Source organism: Canis lupus (assembly GCF_048164855.1).
Source record: "Canis lupus baileyi chromosome 34 unlocalized genomic scaffold, mCanLup2.hap1 SUPER_34_unloc_1, whole genome shotgun sequence".
NCBI classification, from domain to species: Eukaryota; Metazoa; Chordata; class Mammalia; order Carnivora; family Canidae; genus Canis; species Canis lupus.
In genome coordinates this window covers 51800-75259 of record NW_027326452.1, presented here as the reverse complement: position 1 = coordinate 75259, position 23460 = coordinate 51800, and the positions used below count along the sequence as shown (strand labels likewise).

The following is a 23460-nucleotide window of genomic DNA, read 5'->3' as shown; positions in this document are numbered from 1 at the left end:
CCAAAGGGAAAAAGTGGAAAAGGCATCTATAAGAAGATTTGACTGATTAGTGACCTGTCTTTGATACTGTCACACTTTAAAAGTTCATATGCAAAATTAAGGAGGAACACGGTGGCAGAAAAGAGGATCCCGATGCCTGAAAGTGGAAAATAAACTGAAGCTGACCAAAACAACAAAAAAGATTTACATATGCAAATGTCAATTACTCCTATATAATTATGATTACATTTATATAAATACATATATATTTTTTATCTAAGCTCTCTAGAGCTAAGTTGACAGCTCCCTGTTTGAGGTAGAGGTAGGTTTTTCTTAAATCTCAGATTTGGAAGGTTCTCATTTCAGGACAATGCTAATTGCTAATTAGCCTCTCCCATATATTGAGGGAAATTTACCACTCCCCAGGAATTAATAGATTTTAATACCAGAAGGGATTTTGCCTATAGCAGAGGTCACAAAACCAATGCCTACTGACACCTGTAGGGTTGTATAGATGAGTGGAAAGCCCAAACATAAAGCAACAACAATTGTTGGAGTGTGGTGAACTCAAGAATGCATCCCCTATCAAAAGAAATTCAAATCAAAATTTAAAAATTAGGAGTGCCAGGGCACCGGGGTGGCTCAGTGGTTGAGCATCTGTCTTCAGCTCAGGTCATGATCCCAGGGTCCTGGGATTGAGTCTCACAACAGGCTCTCTGTAGGGAGCCTGCTTCTCCCTCTGCCTGTATCTCTGCCTCTCTCTCTGTGTCTCTCATGAATAAATAAAATCTAGATAGATAGATAGATAGATAGATAGATAGATAGATAGATAGAAAGAAAGATAATTAGGGGCGCCTGGGTGGCTCAGTCGGTTAAGGGTCTGCCTTTGGCTCAAGTCATGATCTCAGGGTCCTGGGATAGAGCTCAGTGTCTGGCTGGCTCCCTACCCAGCCAGGAGTCTGCTTCTCCCTCTGCCCCTGCCCCTGCTCATCTTCTCTCTCTCTCTCTCTCTCTCATAAATACATACATACATACATACATACATACATAATTTTGTTGTGCTAAACAGAATGTTCCCAGATTTCAGCAGAGTGCCTCCTGATTGCAATTCCTGGGTCAGAATATTTCTGAGATTCACAGATGTTAAATTACTTGCCCAAAACCTACAACTCATTTATCAAAATATGTACAATAAAGACATTAAACTCTAGAAGCTCTTTACCAGCTTACCTGACAATATATCCTGATTCAAATGCTGAGGGGTCCAAGTTTGTTTTCCATTCAAGTGGTTCTACAAAAACATATTTTGCTTCTTGAGGATGTTTGTAGATAAAACTCTCCACAAACATCGCAATTTCTTTCAATATCACTTCATTCAGTGGAGTAATTTCCAGGGTTCTGGTCCCATATCCAGCAGCAGTCCACTGTGCAGACCTTGTCAGAGCCACCCCCATGCTCAGTCAATGCTCAGATCTGAGCTCACCACACACCCTGCATCAGAGTGGAAGGAGTTAGAAACACAGGATGGCAATCACCTTTTTCCTGGAACCGTTCTCACTTTCAAGCCTTTAAGCCATCCAACACATATTCTGCTTCTTAATCTTAGTGGTCAATTTTTTTTAATCATCAAATTGCTCCTTAATGCAACAGAAATATTCATTTTTACTGGGCTAGCTCTAAGTAAAACTGACAGGCACTTGGATTTTCTAGTATCTATTTGCCCTAAGCAAATAACTTTCTCATTTCCCTGGGCCCCAGAAAGAAAAGCTCAAATAACTGGGCAGAAAACAGAAACAGAAAACTCCCAACAGTGGAAGGAAGAGCTGGGGGAAGATGGCATCAAGGCCTTTGGTCCAACAGGTTTGCTGGAGCCAAAGGCTCTTCTGGGCTGGGCAGTGCATAATTTAGAACCATGCTGTCAAACTGAACTCTGTTATTCTGACTTTCTTTAAAAAGAGAACATTATCTGCAACATTGAGTAAAAGCCGAGTTAGCAAGCAAGTTCTCACTGTGAACATTTAAGGCCTTTTTTTCCCTGATAGTCTATATTTGTTTGATTTTTCACTAATAGGATCATGAAAGGCTTCCTTCCAGAATATTAGAATGGTGATAAAGTTAAATATAGAATAGAATTAGCTTTCCCCCATTATTACTAAAGCTCCGAAGTACCAGGACCCTTCGGAAATGACTTGGGGATTTTGGGTTTTGTACTGCACTAAATCTAGTAATAGGATATCTAGATCAGTGGCTCTCAATGAGGCAATACTCATAACTCAGAAGTATTATTAAGGATATTTCATTATCAAAATGATAGGAAGGGGACATCATTGGGATTTAGTAATGAGGACCAAGAATGTCAGACATCAGGGCACCCGGGTGGCTCAGTGGTTGAGTCTGCCTTTGGCTCAGGGTGTGATCCTGGGGTCCCAGGAGCGGGTCCTGGGATTGAGTCCCGCATCAGGCTCCCCACAGGGAGCCTGCTTCTCTCTCTGCCTATGTCTCTGCCTCTCTCTGTCTCTCATAAATAAATAAATAAACTCTTAAAAAATAATGTCTGATGTCCTGCAATGTGCACAACAGTCCCCAGACAGAATTATACTACACTCTTTAGGCATCTGGTGGGCGAAAAACTTCAGATAAGTAATACCTGCGCTAAGAATCTAACTCCACTTTACAATCACAAAGTAATTTTTCCACAGTTTTGACATACACTGAATTTTCCAGGATTGCAACTATCATGTAAGTCGAAGGAAGGTTGTATATATTCTGTCTTATATGGAAGTCTACCAAGAGCTCAGTATTTTGGAAAATCACACCATTGATGGCCATGCTGGTCACACAATTTAAGTTTCAATGATGTGTTTACATCAGCCTGCATTTGGAGCTACTGCATTCACAGTATATAATTCTATGTAAGGCTGGAGCACCTGACTACTTCACTACATATTCTAGTGTAGTGGTACCTGAGCATTTACATACTATTACTGTATTGCAATTATTTACCTTTTGATTTTCCTTTATTTTACAGTTAGGGGACATCATTGGGATTTAGTGATGAGGACCAAGAATGTCAGACATCAGGGCACCTGGGTGGCTCAGTGGTTGAGTGTCTGCCTTTGGGCTCAGGGTATGATCCTGGGGTCCCAGGAAGTAGCCAATATCATTTTGATAATGAAATATGGTTAATAATACTTCTGAGTTATGAGTACTGCCTCACTGAGAGCCACTGATCTAGATATCCTATCTACATTTAAAGATATCCTATCCTACATTTAAACTATGCACACATGTAGAATTACTACCTAGGATTTTGATTTTGGAGTAGCAAAGAAGGCATTACAAAATATTTGTTATAAAAAATGATAGTTCTCAGGGCTAAGAATGGCTGATATATGTGTACATAAATAGGTATATATATTTTTATATCTGTGTATATACTTATATATACAAATACATACAATTATAAAATATATACAATTAGGGTACAGATTTTTTTGTGTGCATTTATTTTAGTATTCTAGTAGTTTGTTTCTATTGCTTGATTCCAAACATGTAAGCCTGTACTGATGCTTACATCAGTAACACTGTTGAGTTTGCCAGTATTAAGAGAGTAAGTGCAAGCTAAGAATAAGTGCAAACAGCTTTATCACATATAGAAAGTCTTATGTGCACAATTTATTTTTAATCTTAAGCATACCACTTGTTTCAGTGGTCTTATAAAACTACAACATGTGTATCATTTCCTTCTTGTACTTTTTAAAAGGAAAATGTGGACATACATAGATTATATAAGACTGTAGCAGCAGTCAACACCCCATACAGCAACTTCCTGAAAGACACTTTAAAAAGAGCTAAGAAATGCAAAAAGGTCTTCATCATGATAAATGTCTATACAAAAATAACACGTTTGTATCTCTTCAAATTGTTTTTCTAAATCTGGAAAGGCAGGAGCTGCAACAATGAACAGGCTTGATTTGAGGTCTAAGAAAATTTCAGGAGGGTCTGGGACAACCCAGAAGGCAAAAAATATTATTAGGGGGGAAAAGTGTATCAAAATCTTGAACAAGATAGGTAGAAAAAGCCTTTAAAAATGAGAGTGAGAGCAGAGAGAGAAAGAAAGAGGGACAGCCTGGGCGGCTCAGCTGTTGAGCGTCTGCCTTTGGCTCAGGGCATGATCCTGGGTCTGGAATCGAATCCTGCATCCAGTTCCTTGTGAGGAGCCTGCCTCTCTCTGTGTCTCTCATGAATAACATCTTTTTTTTTAAAAAAAGAGAGACGGACAGAGAAAGAGAAAGAAGTACTTTGTAGGCGTAAGTGAATAAATTACAAAAAGAAAACAGTGTAATCTAAAGCTTTTCATGTTAAGTCTAGGACATTTCTAATAGCCTCATTTAGCAGGAGAACCGTATTTATTCCACTAGTCCCAGGGGTGTTAAAAAAAAAAAAAAAAAAGGTCTGTGTAACTCAGGTAAAAATACAAAACTAAATTTTTTTTTTTTTAATCAAAACAGGCTGTTCCCCAGTTTCTACCCACTGCCAATCCAGGAGTCCTTTTGGCCTAAGAACCACAGTTACAACGAATACACATGAATATGTAGTAAGTATCTTTGAATTAAGGTGCGACTGTTGAAAAGTTTAATGATTAAATGGAGAAAAGTTTCTGTGCACGTGTTCTCATAAATGGAAAATCATTTATATTCATTTTGTCTATTATTCTACTCATTTTCTGTCCGAATCAAATCACTGTAACACAGCTTGTTTTTCTTTTTTAAGGATTAGCTGCAAGCTTCCCGTAGCATTAAAAAAAATGAAACCCGTCCGTGAATAATTTCTGTAACGCTTGAGCAGAAACAGAGCTAAGGGAAGGTGAGCATCCACGCTGAGATCTAGAAATGTGGCTGGTAACACAGATTGGGAGTCGGCGCATACACGTGCCGTTCTGGGAATGATGAAGCTACAGAAAAATCAGAATTTCAGAACTGGCATGTGCAGGGCCCTGAATCCACGTACACTTAAAGCCTGCGTGAAAACACCGAGCAGACGGCGACAGGCGTTAGTTAGAGCCGGAGCTCAGTCTGTAGGGGTAAGGGGGCAGGGGGCGCCGGCAGGAAGGCGCAGGGAGGAGGACGGTAGGTGGAAGGAGGGCGAGCTGCAGGGGCGGAGGGTAGGAGGACGGGGAGGCGCCGGGAGTCGCCTGAGCCGCGGAGAGGGGCTCGGCTCGGGAGCCGAGGAGCAGGAGGCGCCCGGGCAGGGGGTCTGCGGGGAGGGGAGGGGAGGGAGAGGGCCGGGACAGGGCGGGCCGCGGCCCGAGGAGACGAGGGGAGCGGGCGAGAGAGGCCCCCATTGCTCGAACCCCGCCGCGTTAGGCTGCAAGGACCCCTGCGCGGGGCGGGCGGGAGCGGCGGGGCCCGGCGCGGAGAGGCGGCGGCGAGTCCCCGGCGGCCGCCCTGCGCCCAACGGCCGCACTCACCTGCAGCGCCCCGCTCCGCGTCCGCACTGCGCCCAGCGGCCCGCGCCCCGCGCCGCCAGCCGCGCGCCCGCCAGTTACTAGGGCGCGCGGTAAACACTCAACGCCCCGCCGCGCGGAGGGTCGCCGCCCCGCGGAGGGGAGGCCCGAGCCCGCCCCCGCCCCCCCCCCCGCCCCCGCCCCACCCCCCCCCGCCCCCGCCCCACCCCCCCCCCGTCTCTTAAGAATCAATAAACAAAAACTTAAAAAAAAAAATAACACACTAAAAGAGATCATTGTCTTTTCAAATGCCCTAATCTCAAAAGATCAAAAGGCCCAAAGGGAAACAGTTAAAGATGGTTCCATCAAACGAGCAAAATAAAGCACCACAACCAACCCTTAAGAAATGAAGATCTATGAATTACCTGAGAAGTAATTTAAAATAATAATTCTAAAGATGCTCTACTAAAGATGCTAAAAGACAAGACAAAAGATACCTAAATGAAATCAGGGAAATAATGCATGAACAAAATAAGAATATTGACACAAAAACACTTTTTAAAAAAGGTAAATAAACTTTGTAGCTGAAGAATACAATGATTAAACTGAAAAATGCACTAAACAGATTCAACTTCAGATTTCATCAAGCAAAAAAAAAAAAAAAAAAGATTTGATCAAGCAGAAGAATGAATCAGCAAACTAGAAAACATCATGTGAAATTACTGAGTCACAGGAATGGAAAAAAAAAAGGAATGATGGAAAGTAAAGAGAGTCTATGGGCTATACAGGACACTACAAAAAGTCTATCTATGCATTATGGGAGACCCAGGAGAAGTAGGAAAGAGATAGAGAGCCTATTTAAAGAAATAGTGGCTGAAATTTTTCCAAATTTGAGGCAAAAAAATGGATATATAAATTCAAGAAGCTGAATGAACTCCAATTAGGGTAAATGCAAAGAGACCAACACTGAAACACATTATAATGAAACTGAAAAGCTGTGCTCACTTCAGCACCACATATAGTAAACTGAAAAGTTACAGGAAAAAAGCAATCTTGAATGTAGCATGAGAAAATGGACTCCTCATGTAAATGAGAACCTCTGTTGATTCAAAGCCAATGTCTCTGCAGATATTTTGCAGGTCAGAGGGCAGCAGTATGGTATATTCAATATGCTGAAAGAAAAGAACTACCAAGAATACTGTATCTATAAAGTCATCCTTTAAAGATGAAGACAGGGATCCCTGGGTGGCGCAGCGGTTTGGCGCCTGCCTTTGGCCCAGGGCGCGATCCTGGAGACGCGGGATCGAATCCCACATCGGGTTCCCGGTGCATGGAGCCTGCTTCTCCCTCGGCCTATGTCTCTGCCTCTCTCTCTCTCTCTCTCTCTCTCTCTCTGTGACTATCATAAATAAAAAAAAAATTAAAATAAAATTAAAAAAAACAGGCAAAACTATAAAAAAAATAATAATAAAATAAAAAAAATAAAGATGAAGACATTAAGACTTTCCCAGCCAGATAAAAGCTGATGGAGTCAATCACCACTGGACATGCCACACAAAAAATACTAAAGGATTGCCCTTGGAGATGAAACAAAGGACCCTAGACAACACAAAACCATAGAAAATATAAAGCTCTCCAGTAAAGGTAAATACTTAGGCCAAAAACAGAACCCTAACGTTGGTGCATAAATCATTTTTCATTCTTTTATAGGATTTAAAAGGAAAAAGCATTAAAGTATAAATCTATGTTAACAGACACACAATATGAAAAGGCACAATTTGTGACATCACTAACAAAGCAGGGAAGGTGGAGGGACAGAGACATAAAGGAGTAGAGTTTTTGTATGCAACTAAAGCCATCAGGTTAAAATAAACTGAAATCATGAAGATATTTTATGTAATACCCAGAGAAACCACAAAAAAAAAAAAACTGTAGAAAATACACAAAAGGTAATTAAAAGGGCATGTGTCCAAAAAAAACTCACTAAAACACAAAGAAAAGGCAGTAGTAAAAGAAAAGAGGGACAAAAAACTTACAAGACATACAGAAAACAATTAAGAAAATGGGAATAAAATACCATCCTTATCAGTAATTACTTTTTCTTAAAGATTTTATTTATTTATTCAGGAGAGACACAGAGAGGCAGAGACATAGGCAGAGGGAGAAGCAGACTCCTCGCAGGAAGCCTAATGTGGGACTCGATCCCAGAACTCCAGGATCATGCCCTGAGCCAAAGGCAGATGCTCAACCGCTGAGCCACCCAGGCGTCGCTATCAGTAATTACTTTAAATGTAAATGGATTAAACTCTCTAATCAAAAGACAGAGTGGCTGAATGGATTTAAAAAAACAAGTCTCATTCATTTGGGGAATATAAAAAATAGTGAAAGGGAATAAAGGGGAAAGGAGAGAAAATGAGTGGGAAATATCAGTGAGGGTACAGGACATGGGAGACACCTAACTCTGGGAAACGAACAAGGGGTGGTAGAAAGGCAGGTTGGGCGGGAGGGTGGGATTACTGGGTGACAGGCACTAAGGGGGGCACTTGATGGCATGAGCACTGGGTGTTATGCCATATATATATATATATATATATATATATATATAGGCAAATCAAACTCCAATAAAAAAACATACAAAAAAAAAAAAAGACCAACCACATGCTGTCTACTAGATACAAACTTTAGATCTAATGATACACATAAGCTGAAAATGAAAAGATGGAAAAAAGATATCCCATGAAAATGTTAACCAAAAGAGAGCAGGGTGGCCATACTAATAGACAAAAGAGATGAAGTCAAAAACTAACAAAACACAAAATAGGACATTATATAATGATAAAAGGGTCAATTCACCAAGAAGCTTTGACAATTATAAATATGTAAACACCTGACATCAGAACTCCTAAATTTTTGAAGCAAACACTGGCATCAACACAGTAAGAGAAGACTTCAATGTCATTCATTCAAAAGAAAGAACCACCAAACAAAAATCAATGAGATAACAGAGGACTTGAACAATACTGTAGACTAAATGCACCAAACAATCATACATGGAGGACTCTATGCAACAACAAGAAAATGCACATTTTTCTCAAGCACACACAGAACATTTTCCAGGACAGACCACATGTTAGACCACAAAACAAGTCTTAACAAATTTAAGAAGTCTGAACTCACACCAAGTATCTTTTCTGACCTCAATGGAATGAAACCAGAAATGAAAAACAGAAGGAAAAATAAAAATCCACAAATATGTGGAAATTAAGCAACACAGATTTAAACAACCAGTGAGCCAAAGAATAAATCACAAGGGAAATTAGAAAATATCTTCAGGCAAATAAAAATGAAAACACAATGTATCAAATCTTATATAACGAAAGCAGTGCTAAGAGTGAGGTTTATAGCTATAAACACTTACATTTAAAAAAAAGAGAGAGAGAGAGAAATCTAAAATCAGTAACCCAACTTTATAACTCAAGGAACTACAAAAAGAACAATGTTAGCAAAGAAAGGAAATTATTAGAGCAAAGATATAACAGAAAAAATTAATGAAACAAAAGTTGTTTTCAAAAGATCAACAAAATTAATAAACCCTTAGCTAGGCTAAGAATAAAAGATGACTCAAATAACTAAAATCAGAAATGAAAAGGAGACATAACAACTGATGTCACAGAAATTAAAAGGACCATAATAGACTCTTAACAACCATACACCAATAAGTTTGATAACGTAGAATGGATAAATCCCTAGAAATAAACAACCTACAAAGTCAATGGCTTAAATTTAAAATCTGAACAGACCAATATCCAATAAGGATATGAAACAGTAATCAAAAACCTCCAGCATATTAAAGCCCAGGGCCACATGACTTCATGAGAGCATTCTACTAACCATGTAGAGAATTAACACCAAAACTCATCAAATTCTTCCCCAAATTTGAAGAGCAAGGAATACTTCCAAGCTCATTCTGAGGCCAACATTCCTCTGATAGCAAAGCAAAACAAGATACTACAAGAAAACTATAGACCAATATGCCTGAAGAACAGTAATTTTAAAATCCTTTTAAAATACTAGCAAACTGAGTTGAATGGCACATTTAAAGGATTACACACCATTACCAAGTTGAATTTATCCTACGGATGTAAGGATGGTTCATCATACAAAATGTGATATATCATGTTATCTGAATGAAGAACAAAACCACATGATCATCTCAATCCATTTGACTAATTAAATACCTTTCACAATTAAAGCAATAAACTAGCAATAGAAGGAAACTATCTCAATATATAAAGGCCATATATAAAAAGTTCACAGCTAACATCATACTCCATGCTCAAAGACTGAAAGCTTTTCCTCGAAGATGAACAAAGTATTGATGTTCACCCTCACTACCGCTATTCAAGAGAGCACTAGAAGTAAAAATTTCTTTGCAATTTGGCAAGAAATAAATTAGGAAAGAAGAAGTTATCTCTGCTCACAGGTGACACTACATGATCTTATATGCACAAAGCCCAAAAGATTACACATACACACACACCCAAATTATTAGACTACTAAACAAATTCAGCAAACTTGCAGGATACAAAATCACCACAAAATAAAATAACTGAGTTTTCAAACACAAACCACAAACAAAAGGACAATAAGAAAACAATCGCATTGACAAAAGTGTCAAAAAGAATAAGAGACTTAAGAATAAACTCAACTAACAAAGTAAAAGACCCATAGAGTGAAAAACTGCAAAACACTGCTGAAAAAAATTAAAGATGCAAATAAAATTGTTAAAATGTCCATTGCACCCAAAGCAATCAACAGATTCATTATAACTCTTATCAAAAATCCTATTTTTGGCAGAAACAGAAAAACTGCCCTAAAATGGGATCTCAAGAAACTCTGAAAACCCAAAACAATATTGAAAAAGAAGAAAAAAGTTTGAGACTTCACAGTTCCTGATATCAAATCATATTATGAAGCTTCAGTAATCAAAACACAGATAGACTGGCATAAAGACAGACATACAGACCAACGAAACAGAATAGAGAACCCAGGAAAAATACTCTCTGGCATATAATCTCAAAAACACTCTCAGGGGGATCCCTGGGTGGCGCAGTGGTTTGGTGCCTGCCTTTGGCCCAGGGTGCGATCCTGGAGACCCGGGATCGAATCCCATGTCGGGCTCCCGGTGCATGGAGCCTGCTTCTCCCTCTGCCTGTGTCTCTGCTTCTCTCTCTCTCTCTCTCTCTCTGTGTGTGACTATCATAAAAAAATAAAAATAAAAATAAAAAAACACTCTCAGGATGAATGATCTTCAACCAAGGTGCCAGAACTACTCAATAGGGAAAGGACAATCACTTCAACAAGTGGTGTTGGCAAAACTGAATATTCACATGCAAAAGAGTTATGTTGGATCCTTACCATATACTGTATACAAAAATTAACATGAAATAAGACCTGTAAAACTCTTAACAAGAAAACAGGTTTCCCTGCTCACATGTAAGCTTCAAGACATTGAATTTGGGAATGATTTCTTGGATATGAAACCAAAAGCAGAGGCAACAAATAAAAATAAATAGGACTACATAAAATCTTTGAAAACTTCTGGGAAACAAAGTAAGCAATCAACAGAGTGAAAAGATAACCTACAGAATGGAAGAAAATATTTGCATATCATATATCTGATAAGGGGTTAATATCCAGAATATGTAAAGAGCTCCTACAACTCAACAAAAATACATGAGCAAAGAACTTGAACAGACATTTCTCCAATGAGCACATGAAAAGACGTTCAATATCATTAATCATTAAAGAAAGTACAAATAAAATTACAAAGAGGTATCACCTTATAGCCACTATCTAAAAACAAAACAAAACACAAAAAATAACAACTGCTGGCAATAATGTAAAGAAACTGGAACTTTGTGCCCTGTTGGTGAGAATCTACAGTGGTCCAGCCACTATGGAAAACAGTATGAGGGGGGAGGAGCAAGATGGCGGAAGAGTAGGGTCTCCAAATCACCTGTCTCCACCAAACTACCTAGAAAACCTTCAAATTATCCTGAAAATCTATGAATTCGGCCTGAGATTTAAAGAGAGACCAGCTGGAATGCTACAGTGAGAAGAGTTCGCGCTTCTATCAAGGTAGGAAGACGGGGAAAAAGAAATAAAGAAACAAAGGCCTCCAAGGGGGAGGGGCCCAAGAGGAGCCAGGCTGAGGCCGGGGCGAGTGTCCCCAGGACAGGAGAGCCCCGTCCCGGAGGAGCAGGAGCTGCACCGACCTTCCCGGGCGGAAAGGGGCTCGCAGGGAGGTGGAGCAGGACCTAGGAGGGCGGGGATGCCCTCGGGCTCCCGGGGACACTAACAGGCACCTGCGCCCCGGGAGAGTGCGCCGAGCTCCCTAAGGGCTGCAGCGCGCACGGCGGGACCCGGCGGGTCCCGGAGCAGCTCGGAGGGGCTCTGGCGGCGGCTCCGCGGAGGGGGCTGCGCGGCCCCGGGAGCAGCTCGGAGGGGCTCGGGCAGAGGAAGAGGCTCCGTGCAGAGGGGGCTGCGCGGTTCCAGGAGCAGCTCGGAGGGGCTTGGGCAGCAGCTCCGCGGAGGGGGCTGCGCGGCCCGGGAGCTCGAATCCAACAGCGCAGGCTCCGGAGCACAGGGCGCCGGGACACAGCCCAGGATCCGGCCTCCCCCGGGACAGGCAGAGGCCGGGAGGGCCCAGGACAGCAATGAGGCTCCTGCCCCAGCTGAGCACATCAGCGGCCCCGCCCCGGAGCCTCCAGGCCCTGCAGACGGAGAGCTCCGGAGTTCCTGCGGGGGCTGAATCCAGGTTTCCAGAGCTGCCCCGCCACTGGGGCTGTTCCTCCTGCGGCCTCACGGGGTAAACAACCCCCACTGAGCCCTGCACCGGGCAGGGGCACAGCAGCTCCCCCAACTGCTAACACCTGAAAATCAGCACAACAGGCCCCTCCCCCAGAACACCAGCTAGACGGACAACTTCCAGGAGAAGCCAAGGGACTTAAAGAACACAGAATCAGAAGATACTCCCCGGTGGTTCTTTTTTTGTTTTTGTTTTTGTTTTTGTTTTGTTTTGCTTTTTGATTTGTTTCCTTCCCCCACCCCCTTTTTTTCTCCTTTCTTTTTCTTTCTCTTCTTTTTTTTTTTTCGTTTTTTTTTCTTTTTCTTCCCTTTTTTTTTCTCTTTCTCTTTTCTTTCCTTCTTTCTCTCCTCTCTTTTTCTCTTTTTCCCAATACAACTTGCTTTTGGCCACTCTGCACTGAGCAAAATGACTAGAAGGAAAACCTCACCTCAAAAGAAAGAATCAGAAACAGTCCTCTCTCCCACAGAGTTACAAAATCTGGATTACAATTCAATGTCAGAAAGCCAATTCAGAAGCACTATTATACAGCTACTGGTGGCTCTAGAAAAAAGTATAAAGGACTCAAGAGACTTCATGACTGCAGAATTTAGAGCTAATCAGGCAGAAATTAAAAATCAATTGAATGAGATGCAATCCAAACTAGAAGTCCTAACGACGAGGGTTAACGAGGTGGAAGAACGAGTGAGTGACATAGAAGACAAGTTGATAGCAAAGAGGGAAACTGAGGAAAAAAGAGACAAACAATTAAAAGACCATGAAGATAGATTAAGGGAAATAAACGACAGCCTGAGGAAGAAAAACCTACGTTTAATTGGGGTTCCCGAGGGCGCCGAAAGGGACAGAGGGCCAGAATATGTATTTGAACAAATTCTAGCTGAAAACTTTCCTAATCTGGGAAGGGAAACAGGCATTCAGATCCAGGAAATAGAGAGATCCCCCCCTAAAATCAATAAAAACCGTTCAACACCTCGACATTTTATTGTGAAGCTTGCAAATTCCAAAGATAAAGAGAAGATCCTTAAAGCAGCAAGAGACAAGAAATCCCTGACTTTTATGGGGAGGAGTATTAGGGTAACAGCAGACCTCTCCACAGAGACCTGGCAGGCCAGAAAGGGCTGGCAGGATATATTCAGGGTCCTAAATGAGAAGAACATGCAACCAAGAATACTTTATCCGGCAAGGCTCTCATTCAAAATGGAAGGAGAGATAAAGAGCTTCCAAGACAGGCAGCAACTAAAAGAATATGTGACCTCCAAACCAGCTCTGCAAGAAATTTTAAGGGGGACTCTTAAAATTCCCCTTTAAGAAGAAGTTCAGTGGAACAGTCCACAAAAACAAAGACTGAATAGATATCATGATGACACTAAACTCATATCTCTCAATAGTAACTCTGAATGTGAACGGGCTTAATGACCCCATCAAAAGGCGCAGGGTTTCAGACTGGATAAAAAAGCAGGACCCATCTATTTGCTGTCTACAAGAGACTCATTTTAGACAGAAGGACACCTACAGCCTGAAAATAAAAGGTTGGAGAACCATTTACCATTCGAATGGTCCTCAAAAGAAAGCAGGGGTAGCCATCCTTATATCAGATAAACTAAAATTTACCCCAAAGACTGTAGTGAGAGATGAAGAGGGACACTATATCATACTTAAAGGATCTATCCAACAAGAGGACTTAACAATCCTCAATATATATGCTCCGAATGTGGGAGCTGCCAAATATATAAATCAATTATTAACCAAAGTGAAGAAATACTTAGATAATAATACACTTATACTTGGTGACTTCAATCTAGCTCTTTCTATACTCGATAGGTCTTCTAAGCACAACATCTCCAAAGAAACGAGAGCTTTAAATGATACATTGGACCAGATGGATTTCACAGATATCTACAGAACTTTACATCCAAACTCAACTGAATACACATTCTTCTCAAGCGCACATGGAACTTTCTCCAGAATAGACCACATATTGGGTCACAAATCGGGTCTGAACCGATACCAAAAGATTGGGATTGTCCCCTGCATATTCTCGGACCATAATGCCATGAAATTAGAACTAAATCACAACAAGAAGTTTGGAAGGACCTCAAACACGTGGAGGTTAAGGACCATCCTGCTAAAAGATAAAAGGGTCAACCAGGAAATTAAGGAAGAATTAAAAAGATTCATGGAAACTAATGAGAATGAAGATACAACCGTTCAAATTCTTTGGGATGCAGCAAAAGCAGTCCTAAGGGGGAAATACATCGCAATACAAGCATCCATTCAAAAACTGGAAAGAACTCAAATACAAAAGCTAACCTTACACGTAAAGGAGCTAGAGAAAAAACAGCAAATAGATCCTACACCCAAGAGAAGAAGGGAGCTAATAAAGATTCGAGCAGAACTCAACGAAATCGAGACCAGAAGAACTGTGGAACAGATCAACAGAACCAGGAGTTGGTTCTTTGAAAGAATTAATAAGATAGATAAACCATTAGCCAGCCTTATAAAAAAGAAGAGAGAGAAGACTCAAATTAATAAAATCATGAATGAGAAAGGAGAGATCACTACCAACACCAAGGAAATACAAACGATTTTAAAAACATATTATGAACAGCTATACGCCAATAAATTAGGCAATCTAGAAGAAATGGACGCATTCCTGGAAAGCCACAAACTACCAAAACTGGAACAGGAAGAAATAGAAAACCTGAACAGGCCAATAACCAGGGAGGAAATTGAAGCAGTCATCAAAAACCTCCCAAGACACAAGAGTCCAGGGCCAGATGACTTCCCAGGAGAATTTTATCAAACGTTTAAAGAAGAAATCATACCTATTCTCCTAAAGCTGTTTGGAAAGATAGAAAGAGATGGAGTACTTCCAAATTCGTTCTATGAAGCCAGCATCACCTTAATTCCAAAGCCAGACAAAGACCCCGCCAAAAAGGAGAATTACAGACCAATATCCCTGATGAACATGGATGCAAAAATTCTCAACAAGATACTGGCCAATAGGATCCAAGAGTACATTAAGAAAATGATTCACCATGACCAAGTAGGATTTATCCCTGGGACACAAGGCTGGTTCAACACCCGTAAAACAATCAATGTGATTCATCATATCAGCAAGAGAAAAACCAAGAACCATATGATCCTCTCATTGGATGCAGAGAAAGCATTTGACAAAATACAGCATCCATTCCTGATCAAAACTCTTCAGAGTGTAGGGATAGAGGGAACATTCCTCGACATCTTAAAAGCCATCTATGAAAAGCCCACAGCAAATATCATTCTCAATGGGGAAGCACTGGGAGCCTTTCCCCTAAGATCAGGAACAAGACAGGGATGTCCACTCTCACCACTGCTGTTCAACATAGTACTGGAAGTCCTAGCCTCAGCAATCAGACAACAAAAAGACATTAAAGGCATTCAAATTGGCAAAGAAGAAGTCAAACTCTCCCTCTTCGCCGATGACATGATACTCTACATAGAAAACCCAAAAGTCTCCACCCCAAGATTGCTAGAACTCATACAGCAATTCGGTAGCATGACAGGATACAAAATCAATGCCCAGAAGTCAGTGGCATTTCTATACACTAACAATGAGACTGAAGAAAGAGAAATGAAGGAGTCAATCCCATTTACAATTGCACCCAAAAGCATAAGATACCTAGGAATGAACCTAACCAAAGATGTAAAGGATCTATACCCTCAAAACTATAGAACACTTCTGAAAGAAATTGAGGAAGACACAAAGAGATGGAAAAATATTCCATGCTCATGGATTGGCAGAATTAATATTGTGAAAATGTCAATGTTACCCAGGGCAATATACACGTTTAATGCAATCCCTATCAAAATACCATGGACTTTCTTCAGAGAGTTAGAACAAATTATTTTAAGATTTGTGTGGAATCAGAAAAGACCCCGAATAGCCAGGGGAATTTTAAAAAAGAAAACCATATCTGGGGGCATCACAATGCCAGATTTCAGGTTGTACTACAAAGCCGTGGTCATCAAGACAGTGTGGTACTGGCACAAAAACAGACACATAGATCAGTGGAACAGAATAGAGAATCCAGAAGTGGACCCTGAACTTTATGGGCAACTAATATTCGATAAAGGAGGAAAGACTATCCATTGGAAGAAAGACAGTCTCTTCAATAAATGGTGCTGGGAAAATTGGACATCCACATGCAGAAGAATGAAACTAGACCACTCTCTTTCACCATACACAAAGATAAACTCAAAATGGATGAAAGATCTAAATGTGAGACAAGATTCCATCAAAATCCTAGAGGAGAACACAGGCAACACCCTTTTTGAACTCGGCCACAGTAACTTCTTGCAAGATACATCCACGAAGGCAAAAGAAACAAAAGCAAAAATGAACTATTGGGACTTCATCAAGATAAGAAGCTTTTGCACAGCAAAGGATACAGTCAACAAAACTCAAAGACAACCTACAGAATGGGAGAAGATATTTGCAAATGACATATCAGATAAAGGGCTAGTTTCCAAGATCTATAAAGAACTTCTCAAACTCAACACCAAAGAAACAAACAATCCAATCATGAAATGGGCAAAAGACATGAACAGAAATCTCACAGAGGAAGACATAGACATGGCCAACATGCACATGAGAAAATGCTCTGCATCACTTGCCATCAGGGAAATACAAATCAAAACTACAATGAGATACCGCCTCACACCAGTGAGGATGGGGAAAATTAACAAGGCAGGAAACAACAAATGTTGGAGAGGATGCGGAGAAAAGGGAACCCTCTTACACTGTTGGTGGGAATGTGAACTGGTGCAGCCACTCTGGAAACCTGTGTGGAGGTTCCTCAAACAGTTAAAAATAGACCTGCCCTACGACCCAGCAATTGCACTGTTGGGGATTTACCCCAAAGATACAAATGCAATGAAACGCCGGGACACCTGCACCCCGATGTTTCTAGCAGCAATGGCCACGATAGCCAAACTGTGGAAGGAGCCTCGGTGTCCAACGAAAGATGAATGGATAAAGAAGATGTGGTTTATGTATACAATGGAATATTACTCAGCTATTAGAAATGACAAATACCCACCATTTGCTTCAACGTGGATGGAACTGGAGGGTATTATGCTGAGTGAAGTAAGTCAGTCGGAGAAGGACAAACATTATATGTTCTCATTCATTTGGGGAATATAAATAATAGTGAAAGGGAAAATAAGGGAAGGGAGAAGAAATGTGTGGGAAATATCAGAAAGGGAGACAGAACGTTAAGACTGCTAACTCTGGGAAACGAACTAGGGGTGGTAGAAGGGGAGGAGGGCGGGGGGTGGGAGTGAATGGGTGACGGGCACTGGGTGTTATTCTGTATGTTAGTAAATTGAACACCAATAAAAAATAAATAAATAAATAAAAAAGAAAAAAAAAAAAAAAAGAAAACAGTATGAAAGTTCCTCGAAAATTAAAAATGAAATTGCCATGTGACCCTGAACAATTCCACTTTGGCTTATATACCCAAAAGAATTGAAAGTAGGAGCTCAAAGAGATATTTGCAAATTCACATTCATTGCAGCATTATTCACAATAGCCAAGAGGTTAAAGCAAATCAAATGTCCATCAATAGATGAATAAACAAAATGTGGTTTATACACACACACAGACACACACAAACAATGGAATATCATTCACCTTTAAAAAAAGGAGGAGATCCTGTCACATGCTATAACATGAGTGAAACTTGAGAATATTACACTAAGTGAAATAAGCCAGTCAGAAAAAGAAAACTGTGTAGCTGTATTTTTATAAGGTATCAAAAGTAGCCAAACTCACAGAAACAGAAAATAGAATGGTGGTTGCCAAGGGTGAGGAGGGCAGGAGAAACGGGGAGTTGTTTGATGTGTACAGAGTTTCAGTTTTGCCATATTAAAAAAAAGTTCTGGAGATCTGTTACACAACAATATGAATATACTTAATACTACTGAACTGAATGCTTAACAGTGGCCACTATGGTAAATTCTATGTTACACACTTTACAATTAAAAACATGAGTGTGACACTCAAAGACAGACTAAGGAAGAAATGAAATTACTACAAATTAAACAGTAGCCAGGGGCAGCCCGGGTGGCTCAGCAGTTTAGCGCCGTCTTCAGCCCAGGTTGTGATCCTGGGGACAAGGGATCGAGTCCCATATTGGGCTCCCTGCATGGAGCCTGCTTCTCCCTCTGCCTGTGTCTCTGTCTCTCTGTGTCTCTCTCATGAATGAATAAATAAAATATTTTTAAAAAATTAACAGTAGCCAGGATAGTGGCCCAATAATCCCAAGATTATTATAAGAGATAGGAAAGCTTATTTCTATCAACAAGCAAACTGATTTAAGCAACATTTGCAAATACAAGCCAGCCTGCATTGTAGAGCACGCGTGGCAGTCTTGGAACTCAAGACTGAAACATAAATCACCGTTGTAATTAGGGGCGCCTGGGTGGCTCAGCTGGTGCAGTGTCTGCCTTCTGCTCAGGTCACGATTTCAGGGTCCAGAGATGGAGCCCCAGTGCGGGCTCCCTGCTCAGCGAGGACCCTGCTTCTCCCTCTGCCCCTTACTCAGCTCATGCTCATGTGCACACGTTTGCTCCCTTCTCTCTCTCTCCCTCTCTCTCTCCCTCTCTCTCCCTCTCTCTCTCTCTCTCAAATAAATAAAATCTGTAAGAAAAAATTATTGGTGTAGTTAAATGCACACTTTTCTGGGAAGAGGTACTAACACCAGGGGATTAGACTATAAATTAGGGGTACAGTAAATGGTTTTAACCATCACTATCAATTATAACTGACAACCCAACTGCTACACCAAAGTAGATAATGTAGTAAATTTCATGACACTCATTTACTTTGGAAAATTTTCGAACTGTGGTTAAACAGTGGTGCAACCCCACAATATTTCTGTGCCTTCTCCTCTTCCAGGCACCTGGGAAGAGAACGGCACTTCCCCACCTCCTTGAAGTAAGTTTGGGTCTTATGACTTGCCCTGACCCATAAAAAGAAAGCATCAGGTTTGTCCCTCCCGGGAAGACGCGTTTAAGAGAATCTTACATCTCTTTCCCAAGCTGTCCAATGTTCAAGGGAATGGCACCTCCACCAGCACAATCCTGACAGAGAGGACATGGAGCTGAGCACCCCACCAGTGTGCAATGGACAGAGAGCATGAGCCAGAAATGAACATTTATTCTTGGAATTGTTTGCTGCCAAAGCACAACCTAACCCATCCTGACATACCAGCCATTTGCAAAAATCAATGGTATACTTTGTAAATAATAGGAATCATTTAGTCTAAGTATTTATATTACTATTTACTAGGTACTAATTAATATTGTGTGGTTCAACCCAGTAGTGCCTAAAAATAGAGTCCACTAAAAACATCTGCAATGAATCTGGGTATTTATAAACATGATTTCATGTGTTTATTCACTTGACAACACAGAAATCTGCAAATCGTCTAGTTTTGTCAGTTTCTCAGGTCCTAATACATGGCTATAAAAAATACAAGCTTTCTAAAATTCAGTTCTTGTTTGTTAAATATTATTTATAATATCAAAGTTAATTGTTATTTTCTAACTAGAGACAGCACTAAAGAGGTAAACTAAATGTCACACACAGTGATTGTTAATGCATATTTATATACATGTTTTTTTAAAGCTATCACACATAGTGATGAAAGAAAACATGCAATTCAAAAGCACTGGCCATGGATAATATAAACAACTTTCTACTAAGTTAGGTTTTCATCCATGGTGGTCTATCTTTACACGCTTAAAGGAAATTCTCACTTTCTGGCATATGAGGGGATGTTCATAACATACTCATCAACGACAATGGTTTCCAAAGGTGAAAATAAAAGGGAGTAAGTCCCTTAAAGAACCTATTCTTATACAGAAAATAGTGAATACTGTATTAACTAAAAGGGAATCTGTTCTCAGACTTGGAGTCTATTATAACCCAAGGGTACCTTTAACAGTATTTCATTGCCATATATCTTTTAAAGCTAGCTTCTCCAACTATGTCAATACTTCAACGTCATTAATATTAGTTCCTGGAATCTACTGACCACACTTTGTCAATCTGTAATTTGCATATCACCACTCTGAAATGGATTATTTTCATTTCCAGAGTGAAACAAATGAATGGAAAGGGGAAAAAGTTACCATTTCCAAAGTTTCCTGTGAAGATGGAACAAAAATTAAGTTGCCAAGACAAGTACCATGCCAGTCATTGTTCAAAACCATGGGAAACGTTTACATAAGAGTGTTTCGCAGAATTCTGCAAAGGCTCTGAGTGGATTCACAGACACGCTGTCTTATACTCACACACTCTGGAAAGATACAACGTGATAGAGAGAAAACTTACTTTATGGTTAATTTAGGTGAAGAAATTTTAGGATTAGAAGAATGTGACTGAGAATGAAACTAGACCACTCTCTTGCACCATACACAAAGATAAACTCAAAATGGATGAAAGATCTAAATGTGAGACAAGATTCCATCAAAATCCTAGAGAAGAACACAGGCAACACTCTTTTTGAACTTGGCCACGTAACTTCTTGCAAGATACATCCACGAAGGCAAGAGAAACAAAAGCAAAAATGAACTATTGGGACTTCATCAAGATAAGAAGCTTTTGCACAGCAAAGGATACAGTCGACAAAACTAAAAGACAACCTACAGAATGGGAGAAGATATTTGCAAATGACGTATCAGATAAAGGGCTAGTTTCCAAGATCTATAAAGAACTTATTAAACTCAACATCAAAGAAACAAACAATCCAATCATGAAATGGGCAAAAGACATGAACAGAAATTTTACAGAGGAAGACCTAGACATGGCCAACATGCACATGAGAAAATGCTCTGCATCACTTGCCATCAGGGAAATACGAATCAAAACCACAATGAGATACCACCTGACACCAGTGAGAATGGGGAACATTAACAAGATAGGAAACAACAAATGTTGGAGAGGATGTGGAGAAAGGGGAACCCTCTTACACTGTTGGTGGGAATGTGAACTGGTGCAGCCACTCTGGAAAACAGTGTGGAGGTTCCTCAAAGAGTTAAAAATAGACCTGCCCTACGACCCAGCAATTGCACTGCTGGGGATTTACCCCAAAGATACAGATGCAATGAAACGCCGGGACACCTGCACCCCGATGTTTCTAGCAGCAATGTCCACAATAGCCAAACTGTGGAAGGAGCCTCGGTGTCCATTGACAGATGAATGGATAAAGAAGATGTGGTTTATGTATACAATGGAATATTACTCAGCCATTAGAAATGACCAATACCCACCATTTGCTTCGATGTGGATGGAACTGGAGGGTATTATGCTGAGTGAAATAAGTCAATTGGAGAAGGACAAACATTATATGGTCTCATTCATTTGGGGAATATAAAAAATAGTGAAAGGGAATAAAGGGGAAAGGAGAAAAAAATAAGTGGGAAATATCAGAAAGGGAGACAGACCATGAGAGACTCCTAACTCTGGGAAACGAACTAGGGGTGGTGGAAGGGGAGGTGGGGGGTGGTGGGGGTGACTGGGTGACGGGCACTGAGGGGGGCACTTGATGGGATGAGCACTGGGTGTTATTCTATATGTTGGCAAATTGAACACCAATAAAAAATAAATTTATTAAAAAAAAAGAATGTGACTGAAAAGTCTGAAACACAAAAACAAACAAAAAACCGCCAAGGTGTGCAGGGACAGAAAAGAGGAGATACCATATGGAAGCCAGGAAAAAAAAAAAAAAGGAAGCCAAGAGTCAGTCACTCCCTATTCACACATTCTTGGGAGAAGACAGGCCCACACACAAGAAAGGACAAAGACACACTCTGTGCACATGGATGCCACTCAAAATTAGAGAAAATTAGAAAAATTAGAGGCCTGCTCACACAGGCCTTTCCCCAAATGGCATCTTAGTGGGGTCCCCTGGTCTCCCTTCCTAAAATCTCCACACAGCCCCTCAGCCACTTGAGGTTTCTTGGTGCTTATCACAACCTGTGATGGATACATCATTTGTCTTGTCTATGGTTCAGTCTTTCCTAGTCAAATACCAGCCACAAGGGGGCAAAGACATTTATCTATGTCACTCACTGCTGAATTCCAACTGTCTTAGCACAGGGCTTGCCACAGTAGGTGGCTCCGTAAATATTCGCTGAATGAAGAATGAATGTGTGAACACTGGAATCTCTACCAATTTTAGCTATAATAATATCGCAGCATTGCTTATCACCATTGTGTTTGGAAAATTTCTACTATACAACTATAATTATCTCAAGTCATATATTCAATTAACTAAGATAGGTAAAAGACTTCAAATTAGTTCATAAAAGCCTAGTCATTGAATATAGCAATACAGAGGTGTCTGGGTGGCTGACTTGATTAAGCATCCAACTCTTGATCTTGGCTCAGGTCATGGTCTTTGGGTCATGAGATTGAGCCCCATGTTGGGCTCTGGACTCAGTGTGGAATCTGCTTGAGATTCTCTCTCCTCCTTCTACCCCTCTCCTCTCTCTCTCTCTCTCTCTAACAAATGTTGGGAAAATAAAGAAAATACTAATATAAACATAGAGGTTCCTATCTTCTGAATATTTAGGATCTAATTCCCAAACAATCCAAGGTTACAGGAATATAGACATTATGATATTCACCAATAAACTGACAATGTTCATACCAGCCCTCATTTAAACATTTCTTCCCACCTAATACATGCCCTCTATGCTGTCATTGGTTTTTACCTTGGATGCCATTAACATGACTGCAAAAATACAGGACTTCACAGGGCTGATGAAAATGATGACGAAGTGATGCTGGTGGTAAACAAGCCTCTGAAAGAGGTCTGCTAGTCAGCAACTGAGAAAAACGTAACATATCTGACAAAACTCCCCACTTTGAAAGGGAACAATCTGAATACCGAACTTTAAAAATGAACAAAAACCAAATACTACTGGAGAAACTAAAGTCTTCAAATATTTTTGTTAAACTGCCCTTTTAACTGGAAAAGTCAAAGTGCTATTATAAAATGTTGGCAGCAATATTATGCCAACAAAGGAAAATTCAGCAGGATACAATGCATCCATGCTAAGAATTAGCAGTTACAACTGTAACCTACAATATTCTTAATTACATTTCAAATGTGGT

The 23460-nt window shown here is 40.5% G+C and overlaps 1 protein-coding gene across 13 annotated transcripts in view; it reads right to left on the bottom strand.

Moving 5' to 3' along the window:
- LOC140629666 (outer dynein arm-docking complex subunit 2-like) overlaps nt 1-23460 on the bottom strand; it is a 172821-nt gene that overhangs the window by 131752 nt on the left and 17609 nt on the right. For 11 of the 13 annotated variants that reach the window (XM_072819195.1, XM_072819196.1, XM_072819197.1 and 8 more), the window contains one exon: nt 1210-1470. In XM_072819195.1, the coding sequence (XP_072675296.1) occupies nt 1210-1433 (224 nt within the window). In that variant the 5' untranslated portion in view covers nt 1434-1470. Of the gene's footprint in view, nt 1-1209; nt 1471-5449; nt 5515-23460 lie in introns of those variants that run through there. The other 2 variants (XM_072819194.1, XM_072819198.1) reach the window with 2 other exon arrangements.